Source organism: Neolamprologus multifasciatus, chromosome 13, assembly GCF_963576455.1.
Source record: "Neolamprologus multifasciatus chromosome 13, fNeoMul1.2, whole genome shotgun sequence".
NCBI lineage: Eukaryota > Metazoa > Chordata > Actinopteri > Cichliformes > Cichlidae > Neolamprologus > Neolamprologus multifasciatus.
Genome location: NC_140451.1, coordinates 22,517,343 through 22,535,345, shown reverse-complemented (window position 1 = coordinate 22,535,345; position 18,003 = coordinate 22,517,343). Strand labels below are relative to the sequence as shown.

Here is an 18,003-nt window from a genome sequence, read left to right as displayed (position 1 = left end):
GGACACAGACAAGCTACTGATAAAAGCCTGTGTGAATAAGAGGTCTCCTCTAGCCTATAGATGGCCTGTGGAGGAATGTTCTGTGCTCTCAGCATTTTCTCTCGTCTCGAAGATGAAAAGATCTATTTTAAAGACAGGACAAAAACAAAACAATGCTGTGTGCTTGTACGTGATTTAGGAGTTTTATTCCTTGTTGATCAAAGATGTGTTTTCTTTTTTTTGGGGGGGGGGGGGGAAGGGGGGGGGAAGCAAGTTTGCAGTATTCTCCAATGATTTTTGAGAATAGAGCACAGACGTAAAGGAGGAAAGATTTCAGAGCAACACTGCATCCTGCTGTAAAGAATGACCCTTGTTCAAGTCTTCGTTTTTGAAGTGCGTCCTGCATGGTCTGTTTTTGTATTACACTGTGCAATGTTCTGCCAGTATCTTTTCCTTTTCACCCAGTCTGACAGGAAAAATAATTTCCTTTGTAAAATCCTGCACAAAGATAACCTCCCAATAAAAGGTGAAGGGGTGTAACTAAGAATTCATCAGGATGGATTTGGAAAACTGGCTCAACATAAAACAAAAATAAAGAAATAAAATGAAAAATTTGATTTTAAAAAGTACCTGATTAAATCACAGAAATGGTGAGTCAGTAGGAAAAACTTGGTGGAATAAATTACAACTGTGCAAGCTTCCCAACAGCGATAAAGACCTCTGACTGTAATAAGAAAGACAACACCACCTGGTGGCCGCTCACTGTAACACTTTAATTTACACTTCATCTGCTACATGTAAATAAAATATGGCAAAAGTTGAGAAAAAACAGAAAAGCAAAACTAAAACAATTCACAATATATTATAGATCTTAAAAAACAAAAACAAATTAATGATCATAAATCGAGTCTGCACTCAAATTAAGGCTGGAAGTCAATTATAGCCTGAAGTAACAGGAAACACATGGAGTATGTCTATATTTGAGACAGAATGGTTGAGTATGAGCTCATTTCAGGAGAAGACTACATTAAAAACACAAAAGAGAAGCACATTAGTCACCAATTAGACACACGGTGCCAAAACGGAGACAAATCTGATTGGCTGGCGATCCCATGTATGTACACTTGCAGGTAGGAGGCACGATCCCATTAAAAGGTCCAAAAACTTAAGTGATCTGTTTTTATCTTCAGTTTGTACAGTTCTCGGAAGCCTGAAAGAGAAAATCAATAAAATGCTAGTTAGTCATCATCATGACTCATATTTTTACCAGTAAAAGGCATATGACATCTTTGCCGAACAAAAAATGAATGGGTGGGAAAAGATGAGGAAAACACAAAGGCTACCTCAAAATTAATATCACACATTACCTTTGATGTGGTTTTTCAGTCTCTGCGATGAGAACCAAAGAGTTTTGTTTTGTTTTTTTTAAATTTAGCACAGACAGAAAACTGTAAGCGAAATCAACAAAATTAACAGACCAACCAGAACTAAACCTCTCAGTCTGTACTGTCTGTCATTCTGACATACACTCACACCTTGCTAGAACCGGGATGGACCACCTTTTGCCTTCAGCACAGCAATAACTCTTCATGGCACAGATAGAGATTTCGGTCCATACTAACATCACAGCATCACACAGTTGCTGTGGATTTGTCAGCTGCACATCTATGATGCTCTACTGGGATCTGGTAAATCTGGGTGCCATCTGAATACAGTGAAATAACCAGTTTTGGATTATTTGAGCTCTGTTAAATGAAGATAACACACTTTGGTCATTAAAGGGATGGATAAGCTCATTAACAATACTGTCCGGTTTCCACTAAGGGGCCCAAAGAGTGCCAAGAAAACATCCAACCCGATTACATCACCACCAGCGTCCTGAATTCTTGATAAAAGGCAGGGCCTTGGCAAACAGTAGCCTCAGTTTCCTGTTCTTAGCTGACAAGAATGCCACCCAGTGTGGTATTCTGCTGCTGTGGGCAATCTGCTTCAATGTTCAGCACATTGTATGTTCAAAGATGCTCTTCTACATACATTTGTTGCAACAAGTGGTTATTTTTAGTTGCTGTTGCCTTCCTATCAGCTCAAAGCAGTCTGGGGATTCATGGCAGGAAAATCCCAGTAGATCAGCAGTTTCTAAAATACTCAGACCAGCCTGTCTGGCAACAACAACTATCCTGTGCTCAAAGTCAACAGAATCACCTTTCTGATAATTGGTTTCAGGTTCAGCAGGTTGTTTTGACCATCTCTACATGTCTGCTTAAATACATCAAGACGCTCACATGTGATGGGTTAAGATGTCTGCTGTATTGAGGACTTGAGCAGTTGTACCTAATAAAGTGGCCGGTAAGTGTACAGTAGGTCGCTTTTAGATCAATGTTCCTCCCAGCTTCATACTCACAGTAGCCTCATGACACTGAAGGACACATGTAGAATATTTATCATCAATACCAAAGATTTGTTTGCTTGTGGGCTTGAGCACTGACCACATTTGCGCGTCATGCTTTTTATTTTAGTGAGTGTGTGTGTGTGTGTGTGTGTGTGTGTGTGTGAGAGATGTTGAGTATTGGATGGTAATTCTAAGAAAGCTGTATGTATCCTTTCATACACAGCTTGAGAGAAAAAGAGATCTCTCTTTGGAATTGGGGAATAGAGAAAATGCAACATACACAAGAAACGCCGAAAATTAGAAATAAGTGAATGGGACAAAATGCTTTTTGCATGTGCTATGACTGTTTATGGCATTTTCTATTTGTTAAGGCAACTGCATGCAGTAAGACTTCTGTTGAACGATATGAATAAAAAAAAAGGTTACAAAGGCTCACTTATAGTAATTACTTTTTTTGCAAGTTGACTGTGGTGGTCTTTTAGACAGGAAGCCAACAGATTATAGATGCAGCAGAGCATATCTGAAAGGGGCCGCAGGTTAGGAGAGAACTTTATATAAAAACCCCTTCTGTGAATCTGGTACTTCATATCCTGATATGCATTAAATGACCACAGTTTATTTTCTGGATGACATGTTAAGCCTCTTTCAATGAGCAAAATAATCTTTGTTGGAAATCTGTGTTTAAGATTTAGTTATATTGATTCTTATATCTGCAAATCTAATAATATGCCCATAATGCTTTAAAATCAGGTGTTTTGCTTACTTTGTGTTGGCATATCTCAGTAAAACTGGTATGCAAAAAGAGGTTTTGTCACCCTACACCAGGCCGCATCTTTATAAACATTCTTAAATTTCAGATGTTATCTTCACACACACAGCTGCTGCAGGCAGTTCACCTTTCAGCCTGTCACACTGCCATTGCTGGTGTTCGCTTTAGTATTGACATCAATTAAACATCTGAATAAGTCCGGAAAGACTCGCATCGCACTGGCTTTTAAAACTAAAGTATTGTTTATATCCATGCTGTAGACTGTGTCACTATTTTCCTCCTCCAGCGCCATGAGAACTGATAAGCAAATCTGATAGGCAGGCAGGCTAACAATTCCAAAGAATTTAACTACTTGGACCGATTCCACAGACAAGTGACTGCCACTGTGAGACATACCACTGGTTTATTCACTGAAGTGGGGTTAGATGTGCTTTTAACAGTTTCATGCATATCCCATCTTTAAGATATTATAAAAAAAATGTGAAAATTGTTCAAGTTGCACAAAAAAAACCTGTTAAATGTAAAGTATTTTCCTAAACACAGTTTCAAACATATTTAACATATTTCAAACAAATGGTCTCGCAGAAATCACCTCTTCCTCAATGTCAAAAAGAGATGATGTTTGACTTTTAGAGGAAATTAAAAAAAAAAAAAAAAAAAAGCACCTTAGCCCATTAACGTTATAGGTAAGGATGGTAAAACGGTGGACAGGTACTTGAGTGTTCACTTGAATGAAAGACTGGTCTGGAGGATAAATAGTGATGCTATGTACAAGAAGGGTAAGAGCAGACCGGACTTTCTAAGCTCAGATTCAGTTAGCAGTGGGAGGCAGCATCAGTGCCAGAGATGCCAGCAGGATCAACAAACTAATCCACAAGTTTGGAACCATCATTGGCTGGAATCTGGAGTCATTTAAATCAGTGAGGGACAGGAGGTCACTGAACAAACTGCTTACCATTATGGACAACCCATCTAACTCACTCCATTCCAAACTACAGAGGGCTGACTCTGCATCCATAAAAGAAAGCATTCCTACTGTTCTCTATAAAACTCTACAATTCTCCTTTATATAAGTGGTGAAAAAAGGTGAAACAAGATGGCAGAGATATTTCTGTATCAAACCTTCTTCCTGCGATTTCTAACATTTATAGTGTACATGTTCTTTTTAATGCCACTTGCATTCATAAAGAATGCAAAATTAATGCAGACAGACCTGTGTTCAAATTGGAATCAAAATTAACCTAACCCCATGCATGTCTTTGGACTGTGGGGGGACCGCGAGTACCTGGAGACAATATGCAAAACGTCATACAGAAAGGACCCAGACTGGATTCATGTTGCACTACCTTTCCTAACAAGGAATCAAGTATAAGCCTGTGGTACCTTTAATAATGCTATAGATTATACCATTTTTATCCTTCTGCCGCTTTAACAATAATTTCCTTGTTGGCTCAGTAAATTATTTACATGTATATACAATGTGAGCTGATTAGCTTTTAGGGAGGCTGTGTCTGTACCTTGAGGGACTCAGAAGCTTTCCGCAGTTCTTTGATGACTGCAGAAAGAGCTTCTGGGTTGATTCCCTGCTCACACAGTCTCACGCATATGGATAGAGACTCCATATCCAAGCCAGTGTTGAGCAACCTGGAGATCTCCAGCAACACTGTTGGGGGAGGAGGTAAAAACAGACACAGCTATGACACACATGCTAAAACGTACTATATATATTTTAAGATGAATTTACAACTACTACACAAATACACAAAACACTACACGCAGAAATTACATATTTACCGTCCATCGTCTCCCGTACTGCGTTTAGGTTTGCGTTTGCTGCACTGGCCATAGTGATGGATGATTATAGCTAGCCAACGCTTGCTAGCAAGTGGCTGACAAATTAAGATTTAGAGACACAACGCAAAAAAAATCAGCCAGATTTCAGGCGTTTCTTATACATTTAGATTAAATCGGCAAAAACCAGGCTAGCACAATCAGGTAAAGGTCAATATAAGATCCTAGCTAGCTGACAGCGCTCATTGCCGCTACTCGCGAAAGTGTGCTGAAGGAAGTGACGACACGAAATTCTTCATTGGTTACGCGAACTTCCTGCGATGATTCTATTGGCTAGCCTGCCTTGTGGGCGAAATTAAAAAACGTTTGAACTGGTCTCTCTGCTGATTGTTTGCTGCTGGCTTTTCAATGTATATTGCTGTTAGAGTTCCGGCTCATTCACAATTGTAAGTACCAACAGTTGTAAGGCAAACATTATCTAGTTCTTGCGTAAATGTATAAATAACTTAGGGGTGAAGTGAAATGTGTGAAGCTAAATCCTCTTTTTAAAAGCTGCTTCCTTCGAAGGTTTGTTAACGCTATAGAAACAGAGGAAGTAATGTAGCCAACGTACTAGAGGTAGAACAAAACAAAACAAAACAAAATCTCTTTACAACGAAATAATTTTAGTGTCTTTTTGTGTTTGGATTGTCATTTATCGTCATCCCGACTTGGATATTTCTTGTCAGCTAAAATGGGGGACCATGCTGAGATCCAGATCACTCCAGAGACTCCAGGCAGGCCCTCCATTAGAAACCCCTTTGAAAGTCCAAACGATTATCACCATCTTCGCGAACCGCTGGTGCCAAGTCCATCTGTATTTAAGTCCCTACCTTGTAAAGCTGTAAGTTTTAAATTTACTTCATATCATCTACTCAACTCATTTACTCATGAGTGGATGTAGTCTCTTAATAATTTTAGACTTGTTTAATTTACCCAGACTCCACCTAAGTTTAACTGGTCTATTGATGAAATGGCCAGTCTCCTACCAGTGCACATAGACCCAGAGGAAATTCAGCGGCAATCTTTTTACCTCAGTCAGACAAGGTAAGTGATGTAATAAGGCTGACACTGTGACAAATGTGAAATTCTTTGAGGAAGATCTGCATTGTTTTATTTTGTGATTTTAATACCTCCTCTATGTATTAAACCTGAGGAGCTTATTAAAGACTCTATCAAAGTGAGTGGTCTTTCTTTTAGGACGGATTCGGACATTGAGGAAAAACGTCAGAATGCTATTGAGCAGGTAACCAAATCTCATCTTTACTAATGATACAGAATTTAGTGTACCCAAACTTTATACATTCCCTTTGTACTGATGTCATTATCCTGTCTCCAATAAAGTTTTTCACCAAAGGAATAATTGTCCCTTCCCCCTGGGCGGCACCAGAGACCCGTAAAGTCCCTCAGATTTCTAAGAATAGTAAGTTATCTTATCGTTTATGTTACTTCTTAATTCTTGTAGGTTTTGTATTTGTATTTATTTTGTTTTTATCCATAGATTTCTGTTAAACTCTGGTTTTGTAAAAGCTTTTATTTTTAATGTTGAAGGTTCAATGTCTGCAATGATTGCAGTGGAGCCAGAAAAAATTTCAGGTCAGTTACTTTTTTTTTTTTTTTAAACCTGTTTTGACTTTTTTTTTCTTTTACCTACTTTTTTATATATATATATATATACATAACTTTGTGTGTTTTGATCTACAGTTGGATGTCAGACAACCCTTACATTGCCTTTGGCTTTTGATTTGGAGAAAGTTCTAGGTAAACCTTGACTAAACACCAACAGGATCATAGTGAGAAAAAGAAAATCAAACAATCTGCTGTCAAGTTACTGTTTCTGTTTTTTGTTTTTCCTCACAGGGGAATATTACCGTTATGAAGAGGTGTGTGATCCAGTGCAGGAGAGTCTGAGCAGTTCCTCCTTGCGACGAAAACTATTCCTTGATGGCCAAAATAGTTATAGTGGCTCAGACAGCTCGAGCCCTCCAAGTCCAGAGAGAGGCAATGCCGGTCAGGAAAAGCAATCTCCCAAGAGAGGAGACTGCATTGAAGGTTCTGAGGGAGAAGCTGTATCGGCTATCTTTTCCTCCCCTTCGGCCTGTGGTGTGTCAGCTCCGACACCTTCTACGGTGAGTAGAGGAGTGTAGAGATTTCATATACACAACCGTTACCCAAACTATTTAATTTAAGCATAAAATTCAAGAGAAAAAATGCATCTAGAGATTATATTTTGCTCAACGAATAATTTTAATAACAGGAAAATGAACATTTACGCTGTTAGCCTTCACCCAGGCTTACACTAAATAGTTGCTGTTGATTTGTTTTTTGTGTTTTTGCTGCCTTAAAGGATTGTGAGCCTACACAGGTTTTTTATCTTCTTTGTTAAGCAGTTTACACGTAATGAAATGTGCTATATAAATAAAATTTCTATTGCAATTTTAGGGTCAGTTCTCTTCGAGTCCCATCCAGCATGGACGCTTCCGGGATTGTAGCCTTGGCAGCATTGACAGTCCTCTCCTCCGTGATAGGTCCTCTCCTGCTGGCCTCATCTCCCCCACAATTTCTCCTATTGTTGCACATGCAGAACGCACACCTGTTGGCTCAGGTACACAGTTGTAACTAAAACACTAGTTACACTTTGTAACTAAAACTTTAATATCCAAACAAATCAAAATTGGAGAAATATTGGCTAAGGCTACATCCACACTGACACGGTTTTGTATTTAAAATATATAAATATATATATATTTTTTTATTATGACAACAGTTTTCATCCAGCTAGTAGTTTTAAATCTTCCTCTATAATACATAATCCTTTGAGTATGGTGGTGGTGCCTCCATGTGTTTAGTTGGTGATATTATAAAATGCAGAATAAGTTGCATTGCAGCAAGAAGAACACCTGTAATTTGGTCTTTACATTGAATTAACAACTGGTAATCGAGGCAGATGTGTCTTCGTTATCTTCTGAATGGGGTTGTGCTTCAGGAATGTTATGATCCAATAAAGAATATGTGACTGAGAAGACAAAATGTTGGTAAAAAGACGAGTAATTGTTACTGTGTTCTTTCTTTAGCTGAGAGGAACCAGCCGAGCTGTTTGACCCCACGTGGTGCCCCCCTGGACATAGTCGCTTCCTGCAGTGAGAGTCCATTTGTTGAGGGTTGCTCTCCCATTCGTAGCTGCTCCCCACACCAGCTCCATTGCCACAATGAACCCCAGCGCATTTCTCGACCCAGGCCCAGACCTAGAGGCCGCTGCTGGGCTTCCCCTCCCCTCATCTCACCAATCCTCAACCCTAAGCTCCCAGACAATGAGGTGGCTGAAGAACACCTCCCCTCTGCCACTCGCTCTTCTTTCCCCTCTATGGAATTAGAGTCATCATCACCCCTGACACAAGACTCTCACCCCACCAACACTGAGAGGGTGGACCCAATGGAACCTGTGAAAATGGAGGAAGGCAAAGAGACAGAAATTGAACCGAGGCTCGACTATGAGGAGGACGAAGGTGTGGGGCCTTCCGAGCAGCTGACCAGCTCTCGCATGGTTAATGCATCAGCAACAGAAAACTCTCACATGTTTGTGTCTCTCCTGGCAGAGGGAAGCAGCATACGCTACGATTCTAGCATGCAGGTTTGTAAAAAGAGCTTAACCCCAGCAAGGATAATTTCGTATTGATGTTTTGGGTAACAGAATATTTCTGATTGACTGCTTTTTGCATGTGTTCAGGTGGACAGCGGTTATAACACTACCTCAGCAGTCAGTCTTATTGATGGCACCAACAAAGACTGTGACAGCAAAGAGTTCTTCAGCTCAAACATGGCAGAAGATGCCTTCCAAGTCACTCGACACACTAAAGTAAAGGTACTGATTTTACACACAATCACAAGAATGTGGATATATGAGTTTGTGCCTTTTTAGATCGAATTGTTCCTAAAACCATTAGTTATTATCAGCATTACGTTTTATAATGCTTTTTAAAGAAGAAAATATTGCTTCTTTCATCCATTGTTTAGTAAAATCTAAGCAACTCTTCACTAAGAAAAACTTAAGATTAGACACTTTAAACATTGACCACATGTTAGTGTAACAGAAAACCCTGAAGTGTGCTCTAGTGTGTACATTGTATATCCTTACTTTCTTCTTCTTTCATGAAAACTAAGTTTCTTCTCTTTCAGGTGTTTTTTCCTCACCACTGAGCCAACTGATAGATGGATTGAAAGGGATTCTTCTTCTAGTGAAAGCATGTGATTAATATGTTGCAATCAAATACAACAAGGTTTACACTATATCTAAAGGATTTATGGTAAATATGTTTGGTTAGACTGAATTGTGTTAAATGAGGTATGAATACAACCATGGGGTTTCACAAGTTGCCTGACTGGAAGCAGTTTCTTTAATCACAGGTTATCAAAGGGAAGTCTAATCCACAGATAGGTGTACTTTTGAAACCCGCATAAAACTATCAAGTCTGCATTCAACTTGCACAACGATAACCTTCCTGAAAGCTGTATTGATCCTAGCACCATTTTTGTTGTTGTTTGGGGAGGTTTGTTTTCTTTTAATTTGGTGTTGGATATATGTTGACTTTCTGGCGACATCAGATCTGAGCTGTATTTATGATTTTTATAAAACTTTTTTTATCATGTTGTTTTGATACTGAGTTGTTTTATATCACAGTCTGATGCACTGAATAATGTCACTAATGAATTAAAAGCTGACTGAGCCATTTCTTTGCTCTGTTTCTAATAGTTAAATTCAGTTTCTGGATTATTATCACATTAAGTTGTGTTCGAGTTTGGTTTTTTTGACTGGCTTCAGGACACGTTGTGTGCACAGGGTGTTTATTTGCTAATAATTTAAATCAACCCAAGGAATAAAAGTGAAACAAAACTGTAAACTTCTAATATTTAAATAAATAAATGGTGAAATCTTCCAATATTTTGGCTTATGACTCCATTCAAATCATGTTTGAAAATAATTCTGAGAAGTTTTGTACATCAGAAACAATTAAAAAATAATTTTAATGACTGTCATTAAAATGCCTTTAATATGTAAGACAGCTTACTCTTCCAACAAATGTTTTAAATCATATAAAAGAGCAAAATTTTACTCATTAGAAAAGAGATTTTTTTTTTTTTTTAAAGCAAAATATAACAACTGAACTTTATCATTACATCAAATAGTCCAAGCTGGAACATCATGTGGTTTAGGTGAAAACTGAGAGCTCCTTCCTGTGTCAGCGGTCCAATTTTTGTTTCTTGGCTGGTCTTTTGGTATCCGGGGCTGGGACACTCACACCAGGGATCTAAAATAAAACAAACTTTTATTTCTAGGGAAAAAATGAGCACATTTTCTTACCATGGTTGACTGAAATCTGTATCTTAATAGTATTCAATTTCTTCTGAATACTTTTAACTGTTAAAAGTTCAGTTTTGGTCTTTCTTACCACTGGTTCAATCAAAGCCATGCGGATCTTCTGGTGCTGAATATTGGAGTCATCTAGGCTGATGGTGACCTTCACCTTGTCGAATATGTGGAACTTGTGCTGTTCCACAGACAGAGTGGGACCCTACACACGTGCAAAAAAACAAAAACCATGTTAAACCTTACTGACTTTCTATGCATAGCTGACTGCTTTTAAATTTAAAAAGAGAAAGGTCTTTATACCTCTTCCTCAAACACAATGTTTGGGGAAACCTTGTCTTTTGAGTCAAAGAACACCGTTCCCTCCAAGCCAAACTTTGGGATGAGTACGATGATTGCGTTCTTCCTCACAAACAGAACGAACCCTTCTTCATTAAGTATTCCTCGGCTCTTGAAGAACAACTGCAGGAAAAAAAAGGGGTTTTAATATGAAGCAAAGACAGCCAGTTCACACAGTTCAGATGCTGATATGCGTTTACCTGTGTGTGGAAGGCCACAGAAGCCCGCTGTGCATACTGAGACATTTTGTGTCTGTAGTTGAGGTTATTACAGAGAGCTGACTGTTTATGCTTGTCCATTAAATCTGGGTAGGTGGTGTCTGCACCTATAGCCACTGCCAGCAGTCGGTGCACGATGATATCAGCGTACCTGAGCACAAGATAAAAACCATGAAACCAGATGACAAAAGAGTATATTAACAACTGATCCACAATCAATTGTGAACATCTCTTTGTTAGAAAAGCCTGACGTACACATATTTTGCCAAGATGTGTAGAACATCTGTTTTCATACCTCCTGATAGGGGACGTGAAGTGCGTATAAATGGGCGAGGCGAGACCATAATGATGGAAATCGCTGTCCATGCCAGAACAAAAATAGACGGCTTGCATCATGCAGCGAGTGGCCAGGATGCGCAGCAGCGTGTTAAAGTATGGGAATCCATCCACTTTGGCTGCATCAAGCGAGTCAGCCAGTGCCTTTGCTGAATCTGTGTGGACCTCGACCTCCTGATGGGAGTTGGAAACAAAAATGTTGACACCTTAAAATATTTTTCCTATTAAAAACGTAACCATATTTACTAGTTTTTCTACTTAATGTACTGCTGTGATTCCCAACTAGAAGCAGAGACTTATGCAGTTGCTTTCCAATGTGAGAGAAACCCACAAAACTATTTAAAATTAAAAATGCTCTTAGTCAGGATCTTGAATTAAAGCTGCTTTACTGACACAATGTTCTTCTTTCATAGCAAGAACTCACACGACTGTTTTCCTTTGCTCACCTTAGACTTTGCAGCTTTGATTAGGATGTCATAGTTAGACGGAGGTGGTGCTGGGTGTTTCCTCAGCAGAGCGCACTCTGGGAATTCATCGTAAATCTTCTGAGCAACTGAAATATTGGCCAGCAACATGAACTCTTCAACCATTGAGTTTGTCTCCCTAATGAACAGGAGATGATTTTATTTACACTCATTAAAAACACAGCATGACTCATACGCTGAAAAATATGAAGACAAAAAGAGGCTTCTGCAGAGAAATGGATCCTGCAGTGTGCTCCTTTTCAAAGTTACCTACATGAGTTCTTTGGTCTGAAGATCAATGGGGTCGTGGGTTTCACTGTCCATGTGAAAACGGACCTCTAAAGAGGACAGTGTCAGTGCCCTAAATGATATCAAAATGAGATTCATGTGAATTACAACAAGTCTAAATATCCAGCTTTTTGCCTTTGTTTTTTACTATTCTTTCACTTTGGTCTTTACCCTTTCTCTATCCTCTGCCTCTTGAGGATTTTAGCTAGTTTGTTCAGACCCCGTAGGCTTTTTGTTATATCGTCATTCTTGTTGGTGTCATCAATCCTCATCTGGGCCTCAGCATAGGTCAAAGATGCCTGAACCAAAACAAAGAAAATCATCAATAATAGTAATAATAAACCTTATACAGAAATAAAATTCTTGCATAAAATCTAACACAAAATGCTAACATTAAAAAAAAGGTATAAATTTAAAAAACAAAATGCTAACTGTCCGTGTGTGTTGGCACGATACCTTGGAGTTAATAACACTTTTTGTGAATCGAGTCTTTAGAATTTCAGCCTTGTGGTTTATTTCCCAGATACACGAAAAGGCGAGTCTGGTGAAAGCAAATAAAAGAACCAGAATTAGAGACAAACAGTCTAAGTACATTCATTTTATTCATTTAATGGGAAAAGGCTGCGTGTATGTGTTTGTGTCATTACCTGTCCACATTGGACCGCAGAGAACAAAGATTGGAGCTGAGCAGTTCAGGAACCATGTCTATCCTCTGTGAGATATAAAATCAAACATAATCAGATGATTTCAATAAAATACAAATAAGAAGAAATTTGCTCATTTGCTTCTACTATTAGAGCCATTTCTAAGTGAAAAGAGCCCTAATAAGCTTGTTTTCACAGTTTCCTGCAGTGTTGAGGAAAACGCAGCACAGTGCAATGCAAGCACGAAGACCGGCGAGCAATCGCACAATCAAACTTTGAAATCAGCACGGTATTACGTACATTCGGTGTGACACATATTTATGTGACCAATAAAAATAGACCAAAAATGCAGAGTGACAGGGAGCAGGAGCTACATTCGATTTGGTAAAAACAAAATCTGTGCACATGGAATGGATGAATGGAGGTCTGCAGGGATTTGGGCTGGATTTTATGGATGAAAAAGGTGATGTATTATGGCATGTTCTGTGAGAAGTTCCAATTGTGCTACTAAATGTTATAAAATACTGACAAAAGCCAGCCCAGTCCCTTTGAGATCAACGCACTCTAAGATTTCTCCTGGACTGATAAAACTCTGCATCGCATTAGCTGACTTTTGTGACAAAACATTGAGATCGAAGAGGTTAAGGTGATACAGAGAAAGCATATTTCACTTCTACTTCCTCCCAAAGTAAAAGAGTTTAACTCCAGTCCTAAATTGTTTCACCTGACTAATTAACTCATAAGGCAGAAATTTAATTTGGACAGGAACACCTGTATATTCTGTGAAAATATTGTTAATATCAGCCTGGCTCACTTGCTTTTCTATTGTGTATCAGCAGAAGCTGATATCAATTTAAACTCTTAAGCCATTCACGAAAACCTCTAAATGTCAACAAAGCCATTGGCTGTGTCATTTGATGATTTTAAACTACTTTGAGTTGAGCCCACTTTTAGATAAAATTTATAAATAAAATTTAAGATAAAATTCAAGACTTTGTTTTAAGTTTACAGCACTATGTGAGTGTTCTCTTTTTCTGCAAACACTTAACCTTTTTGTCAGCAGAGTGCTTCCTTTTTCTCTTATGTGAAAAGGCCCTTACACTGTGGTACTGCTGTTGATATCGTGGTTTAAAACGCATCAATGAAGAATGCGAACATGCGAGGTGGATTTTCTTACTTTGCCACACAAGTACACTGTGGTGCCACGGTTGGCTGCCTCTTTGTCTAGAGCGTTGCCAGGTCTGATGAAGTGGCTGACATCAGCAATGTGGACGCCCACCTGTTGCAAACGAACATGGATAGTACATCAAAAGACTCGCATGTACAGCTTTACAGACACAAGTACTTTTACTAATAGTGTATTTGTACCTCGAGGTTTCCATTTTCCAGCTCTCTACAGTGCAGAGCATCATCTATATCTGTGCACCCTGGAGGGTCCACGCTGCAAACTGTCAGAGGCCTCAGGTCCTCCCTTTTCATCATGTCCTGCACCACATACATTTACATTCATTTATACACAATTGTATATGTGCATGCTGTCAAATTATAGGCTGATGGACCAACTGATGACTTAAACAATAATATACCTGTGCTCCATTTATCTTAAGGAAAGAAATGTTACCTCTGGTGTGATGGCCCACGGCATCTTAGGGAGGAAACTGAGTACTGCCTGGGAGAAAGCCTGATGAGGGACATCATGCTCCAGTAGCAGCACCTCCTCTTCTGTGTCCTTCTCCCCCGCACCTCCCAAACTGCGTACAAAATGACCCTAAATAACAAAAATAACAATAATAAAATAGAATGTTTCCATGGACAAATTGGTATTCCTTGAATTTTATATTTTCCTGTAAATGTTGTGCTAATTTTTTATATTAAACTTAACATAGAAATGGTAAGTAGATATGCAGGTTCCAATTATTTGACAGTCTGAAGAGATTCCAACTCACATTTGGATATCTGGAGTCTTTGGGCCAGCCATCAATGGCCACCATGATCCTCTGGCCTGACAGTGTGGATGCCTGCCGCGTTTCAATGCGGATGCGTGGGATACGGCGCTCTGCTGGGGTGAAAAGATGCCGAGTGGACTGAAAGAACAGGAAAAGAATAGGGATTGTCAGTGCTGACAATAAGAGGAAGCACAAAACTATCTGTAACTATTAAGTTGTATTAATTTACGTCAAAGACGCATATCAATTTTGAGGAATGTTCCATATATTATTGAGCAGCTTTAACGTACCTCTTTGATTTGGGAAACATTCAACATGCCACAGAATGGCCTCCAGTTCCTTTTTATGATCCCCACCACCTTGCCAGTGGGCTTCCTCGCTGCCTCTGCTGCAGCTGTTCTCAACTGCTCAAACAACAAGGAGATTATTAATAACACTCTAAGACACCTTAATGCATTCAAACATCTACACCAATACTTATTTTAAATTATATTCCAACTAAATTATAAGAAATAAAAAAAGTAAACAACTCAACTATACGCAAATATACAGATTTATCTAATACCATCTTCTTCCATAAAACTTACTTTCCCCTCCTCTTCTTCAGCATCCTCATCATCCTTTGCGGTGCCTTCATCCTGAAGGACAACTGAGGACGGTGCCACCCACTCACTTCGCGGCAAAAGCTGCACAGCAACCACATCCTGATGCACTGCTCTGTTGAGGTTCTGAAGACCCTGGATGAGAACCTGTGAACAAATAAAAGGACCGTAGAGAGCTTTCAGCATGCTTTCACTTTTTTGAAAATTCGATTATTTGCACAGAAAATGACAAACTTAGACTGCACGACATGATCAACAGAACTATATATTCACAGACAGATGTACATGCACACAAACACACACACACACACACACACACACCTCTGTGCTGTCTTCTCCCTCTCCCTGGACAAACACAGTTGCCTCCAAATAGTTGTCTCTGCTGGCCCTAAAGGTGCCTTGGAGGAAGGAGCTACTTTTAATTCCTGTTTGGATTCTGGACAGGGGAAGGTGCTCTGGAAATAACACTTTACTGCTAGTAATTTCATTCTGATGGAGGAGAGACAGAGAAGAATGCCAAAAAAAAGAGGTTAGGTTAAAAAGAAAATGAGATATGTAAACAGGAGAAAAAAAATTCAAGTTCAGGTACAGACACCTGACTTTTGTATGTAACAATTTTAGCTTACCTTGTCATCACTGGACAAGGCCAGGCGATCCACAAGCTCAGGGTTTGCTATCAGACTCTTGACATATTCTTCACCTATAAAATTTTTTAAAAAGTATTCTTATTACAAACTGTTAAAGCTGATGTCATTTAAAATTAGATTAAATTTAAAAGAACATAGTTAGAAGGTCTTTTCTTGCTGAAAATGTGATACATTACATTTGTACACCAGCAGGCCGTTGTCCTGTGCTTTCTGCTTGTTCCCTTGATCATTGGTGAGGAGGACCACCTTGAGACCATCTGTGTCAGACTCAAATGTCTTCAGGTGCTGGCTGTACCATTTGACTGCTACACGAATTGCCCGGTCATTTCGGTCATTGGCACTCTCCCCTGGTTCACGTTCAATGAATGTTTCTCTGGAAGAGCGGGCATTATAAGGATGGATAAAATAAGGTATCGAGCTTCAAAGTAAAATACTGTTTCATGCCTTTTTAAAGTGATCTGATACCATGGAGAAAAAAAAGATCTTTCTACTTATTACTTTTGTGTGTGTTTATTTTTGACAATACTGTGAAATTTGGATGTTATTATGATGTTAAAAATGCCAACAGGGTTTCTCTACCTGTGGTGTTCATTGGTAAAAGTGTAGAAGCGTTTTTCTTTCTCGTGTATAACGTCCTTCAGGCGTTTGTAGACGGGTGCACTGCGGTGGCGCACCTCCTGCAGTACAGTTTGAAGGATAATCACATTGCAAATCACAGGATCTTCCAGTATATCGATCTGCAGGACAAAGTGTACACAAAGTGTTAGGGAATCAGGTGCAATGCTTAAAAGGAATCTCTTTCACCTAAATTGATGTCAGATATTTGTTCCAAATGGTTAATAAGAACTGGCCAAAAAACACTTTCTGAATATGGTCAGTCTTTTTTCTTGAATAATAGGCAAACAGTCACTACTGATCACTACTCAAGTCAGTAAAAACAAAAAAACCCAACTTTTATTAAATTTGTATTGAATCTGTAAGTGTTACTATATCTGCTGATCTCTCTGTTAGGTCACTTTTGAAAAAGATATATAGGTGTGTAAAAAGGAAAATATTGACATTGGCCAGAAAAAGTGTGTTATTTGTCAATAACATAAGTTTAATGGCCCCAGTTTGTGCTTTTTGTGTCTTCTTCTTCTTCTTGTGACTACTCCCTTTAGGGGCCCCCAAAGCAGATCATCTCACCCTATCCTAAAACTGTCTGTTACATCCTTTGCAAGTCTTCCTTAATTCAATCCATGAAACTTCTCTGGCATATTCTCTTTTGTTGCTGCCTAGCAACTCGGTAGCCTCAGCGTCGCCTCTCTAACTTTGTATGCAAACTGCTTAACCTGAACTGTCCTACTGATGTACTCATTTATAATCCTGTCCATTCTGGTCACTCGCATCTTCTACTATCTACTACCTCGAGCACAGACACGATTCGTGCTTCTTGTATAGTATACTGTTGTATAGTATACTGTGCTTTTAAGGGCATCATCACAGTACTTGAGTCACAAACTTGTACTATGTGCCTAGGGAAGATAAGTCAAAGCTTACACGTTTAGAATACCATATTCAATTGTTTGAAGAAATCTGATGTCACTTTTTACTACCTGATGAAGCACCACATTGGTGTCAGGGACCAGATAATGTGGATAGGAGCAGAGACTGCTCTCCATACACGCGTCTTTCTGCAGCACCGTGGACTCCTGTTTGCATTCAGTGCAAACTTCACTCCCGCACCAAATATCATCCCTCAGATAATGCTCACGCACTACCTTCATCACCCCACCCGACCGGGTCTTCTTAACGAAGGTTTTAGATTTCAACATAATGACGATCAAAAAACCGAAAACAGATAAAATTCAGATGTTTTCTGCTACCAACTGATGGCAAGCCTTCAGCTCCCCATGTGTAAACTACCTCTTTGGCCCGACAAAACTTTCCAAAGGTTTTGAGAAAAACGCTGCGTCTAACTTTACGCGTTTTTGATCATGTATATTCCCATTTATAATCTTCTGCATTTAGAAATCATGTCGAATAAAAAGCATGTTATGTCGAAAAACACAAAAGTATTTTTCAGCATTGTGTAAAATATTATACATGTTAGAAGTTAGTTTTGGTTGGCCATCTAATTGTTTGTTGAAAACAAATTCTTAGAGGAAGCAGTTGAATTATTTGTCGTTGTCATTATTATAGCGACCC

General features: G+C 39.0%; 3 protein-coding genes across 4 annotated transcripts; 1 reads left to right on the top strand and 2 right to left on the bottom strand.

Moving 5' to 3' along the window:
* Positions 1–237: 237 nt before the first annotated feature.
* Positions 238–5,195, bottom strand: mzt1 (mitotic spindle organizing protein 1). The gene is made up of 3 exons (XM_085183037.1): positions 4,932–5,195; positions 4,655–4,800; positions 238–1,189 (listed from the first exon to the last, which is right to left on the bottom strand). The coding sequence occupies exons 1-3, from the start codon at positions 4,981–4,983 to the stop codon at positions 1,166–1,168; spliced, it is 222 nt and encodes a 73-aa protein (XP_085039163.1). The 5' UTR covers positions 4,984–5,195; the 3' UTR covers positions 238–1,165.
* A 61-nt stretch (positions 5,196–5,256) lies between these two features.
* On the top strand, positions 5,257–9,337 carry bora (bora aurora kinase A activator). 2 transcript variants are annotated; one of them, XM_085183023.1, is made up of 12 exons: positions 5,257–5,374; positions 5,657–5,811; positions 5,908–6,014; positions 6,168–6,213; positions 6,312–6,390; positions 6,519–6,563; positions 6,672–6,728; positions 6,828–7,096; positions 7,410–7,572; positions 8,042–8,598; positions 8,695–8,829; positions 9,144–9,337. In XM_085183023.1, the coding sequence occupies exons 2-12, from the start codon at positions 5,662–5,664 to the stop codon at positions 9,162–9,164; spliced, it is 1,629 nt and encodes a 542-aa protein (XP_085039149.1). In that variant the 5' UTR covers positions 5,257–5,374; positions 5,657–5,661; the 3' UTR covers positions 9,165–9,337. The 2 variants fall into 2 exon arrangements, with proteins under 2 accessions (XP_085039149.1, XP_085039150.1); XM_085183024.1 differs by lacking the exon at positions 5,257–5,374 and adding an exon at positions 5,414–5,546.
* Positions 9,338–10,004: 667 nt separating this feature from the next.
* dis3 (DIS3 exosome endoribonuclease and 3'-5' exoribonuclease) lies at positions 10,005–17,932 on the bottom strand. The gene is made up of 21 exons (XM_085183016.1): positions 17,412–17,932; positions 16,396–16,553; positions 15,993–16,189; positions 15,796–15,869; positions 15,491–15,658; positions 15,155–15,316; positions 14,858–14,971; positions 14,568–14,705; positions 14,243–14,389; positions 13,990–14,106; positions 13,799–13,900; positions 12,625–12,689; positions 12,434–12,518; positions 12,149–12,276; positions 11,964–12,050; positions 11,672–11,828; positions 11,185–11,399; positions 10,872–11,040; positions 10,636–10,794; positions 10,415–10,537; positions 10,005–10,273 (listed from the first exon to the last, which is right to left on the bottom strand). The coding sequence occupies exons 1-21, from the start codon at positions 17,628–17,630 to the stop codon at positions 10,205–10,207; spliced, it is 2,853 nt and encodes a 950-aa protein (XP_085039142.1). The 5' UTR covers positions 17,631–17,932; the 3' UTR covers positions 10,005–10,204.
* Between the last annotated feature and the right edge of the window lie 71 nt (positions 17,933–18,003).

Coding starts and splice junctions, on each gene's coding strand:
- dis3 (XM_085183016.1), bottom strand. CDS start 17,630: ATGTTGAAATCTAAAACCTTCGTTAAGAAGACCCGGTCGGGTGGGGTG. Junction 15,870..15,992: donor CGGCCTGCTGGTGTACAAAT/GTAATGTATCAC, acceptor AAAATTTTATAG/GTGAAGAATATGTCAAGAGT. Junction 12,277..12,433: donor AAAGTGTTATTAACTCCAAG/GTATCGTGCCAA, acceptor GTTTTGGTTCAG/GCATCTTTGACCTATGCTGA.
- mzt1 (XM_085183037.1), bottom strand. CDS start 4,983: ATGGCCAGTGCAGCAAACGCAAACCTAAACGCAGTACGGGAGACGATG. Junction 4,801..4,931: donor AGTACGGGAGACGATGGACG/GTAAATATGTAA, acceptor CTCCCCCAACAG/TGTTGCTGGAGATCTCCAGG. Junction 1,190..4,654: donor AAGCTTCTGAGTCCCTCAAG/GTACAGACACAG, acceptor TTTCTCTTTCAG/GCTTCCGAGAACTGTACAAA.
- bora (XM_085183023.1), top strand. CDS start 5,662: ATGGGGGACCATGCTGAGATCCAGATCACTCCAGAGACTCCAGGCAGG. Junction 8,599..8,694: donor GCTACGATTCTAGCATGCAG/GTTTGTAAAAAG, acceptor GCATGTGTTCAG/GTGGACAGCGGTTATAACAC. Junction 8,830..9,143: donor CTCGACACACTAAAGTAAAG/GTACTGATTTTA, acceptor CTTCTCTTTCAG/GTGTTTTTTCCTCACCACTG.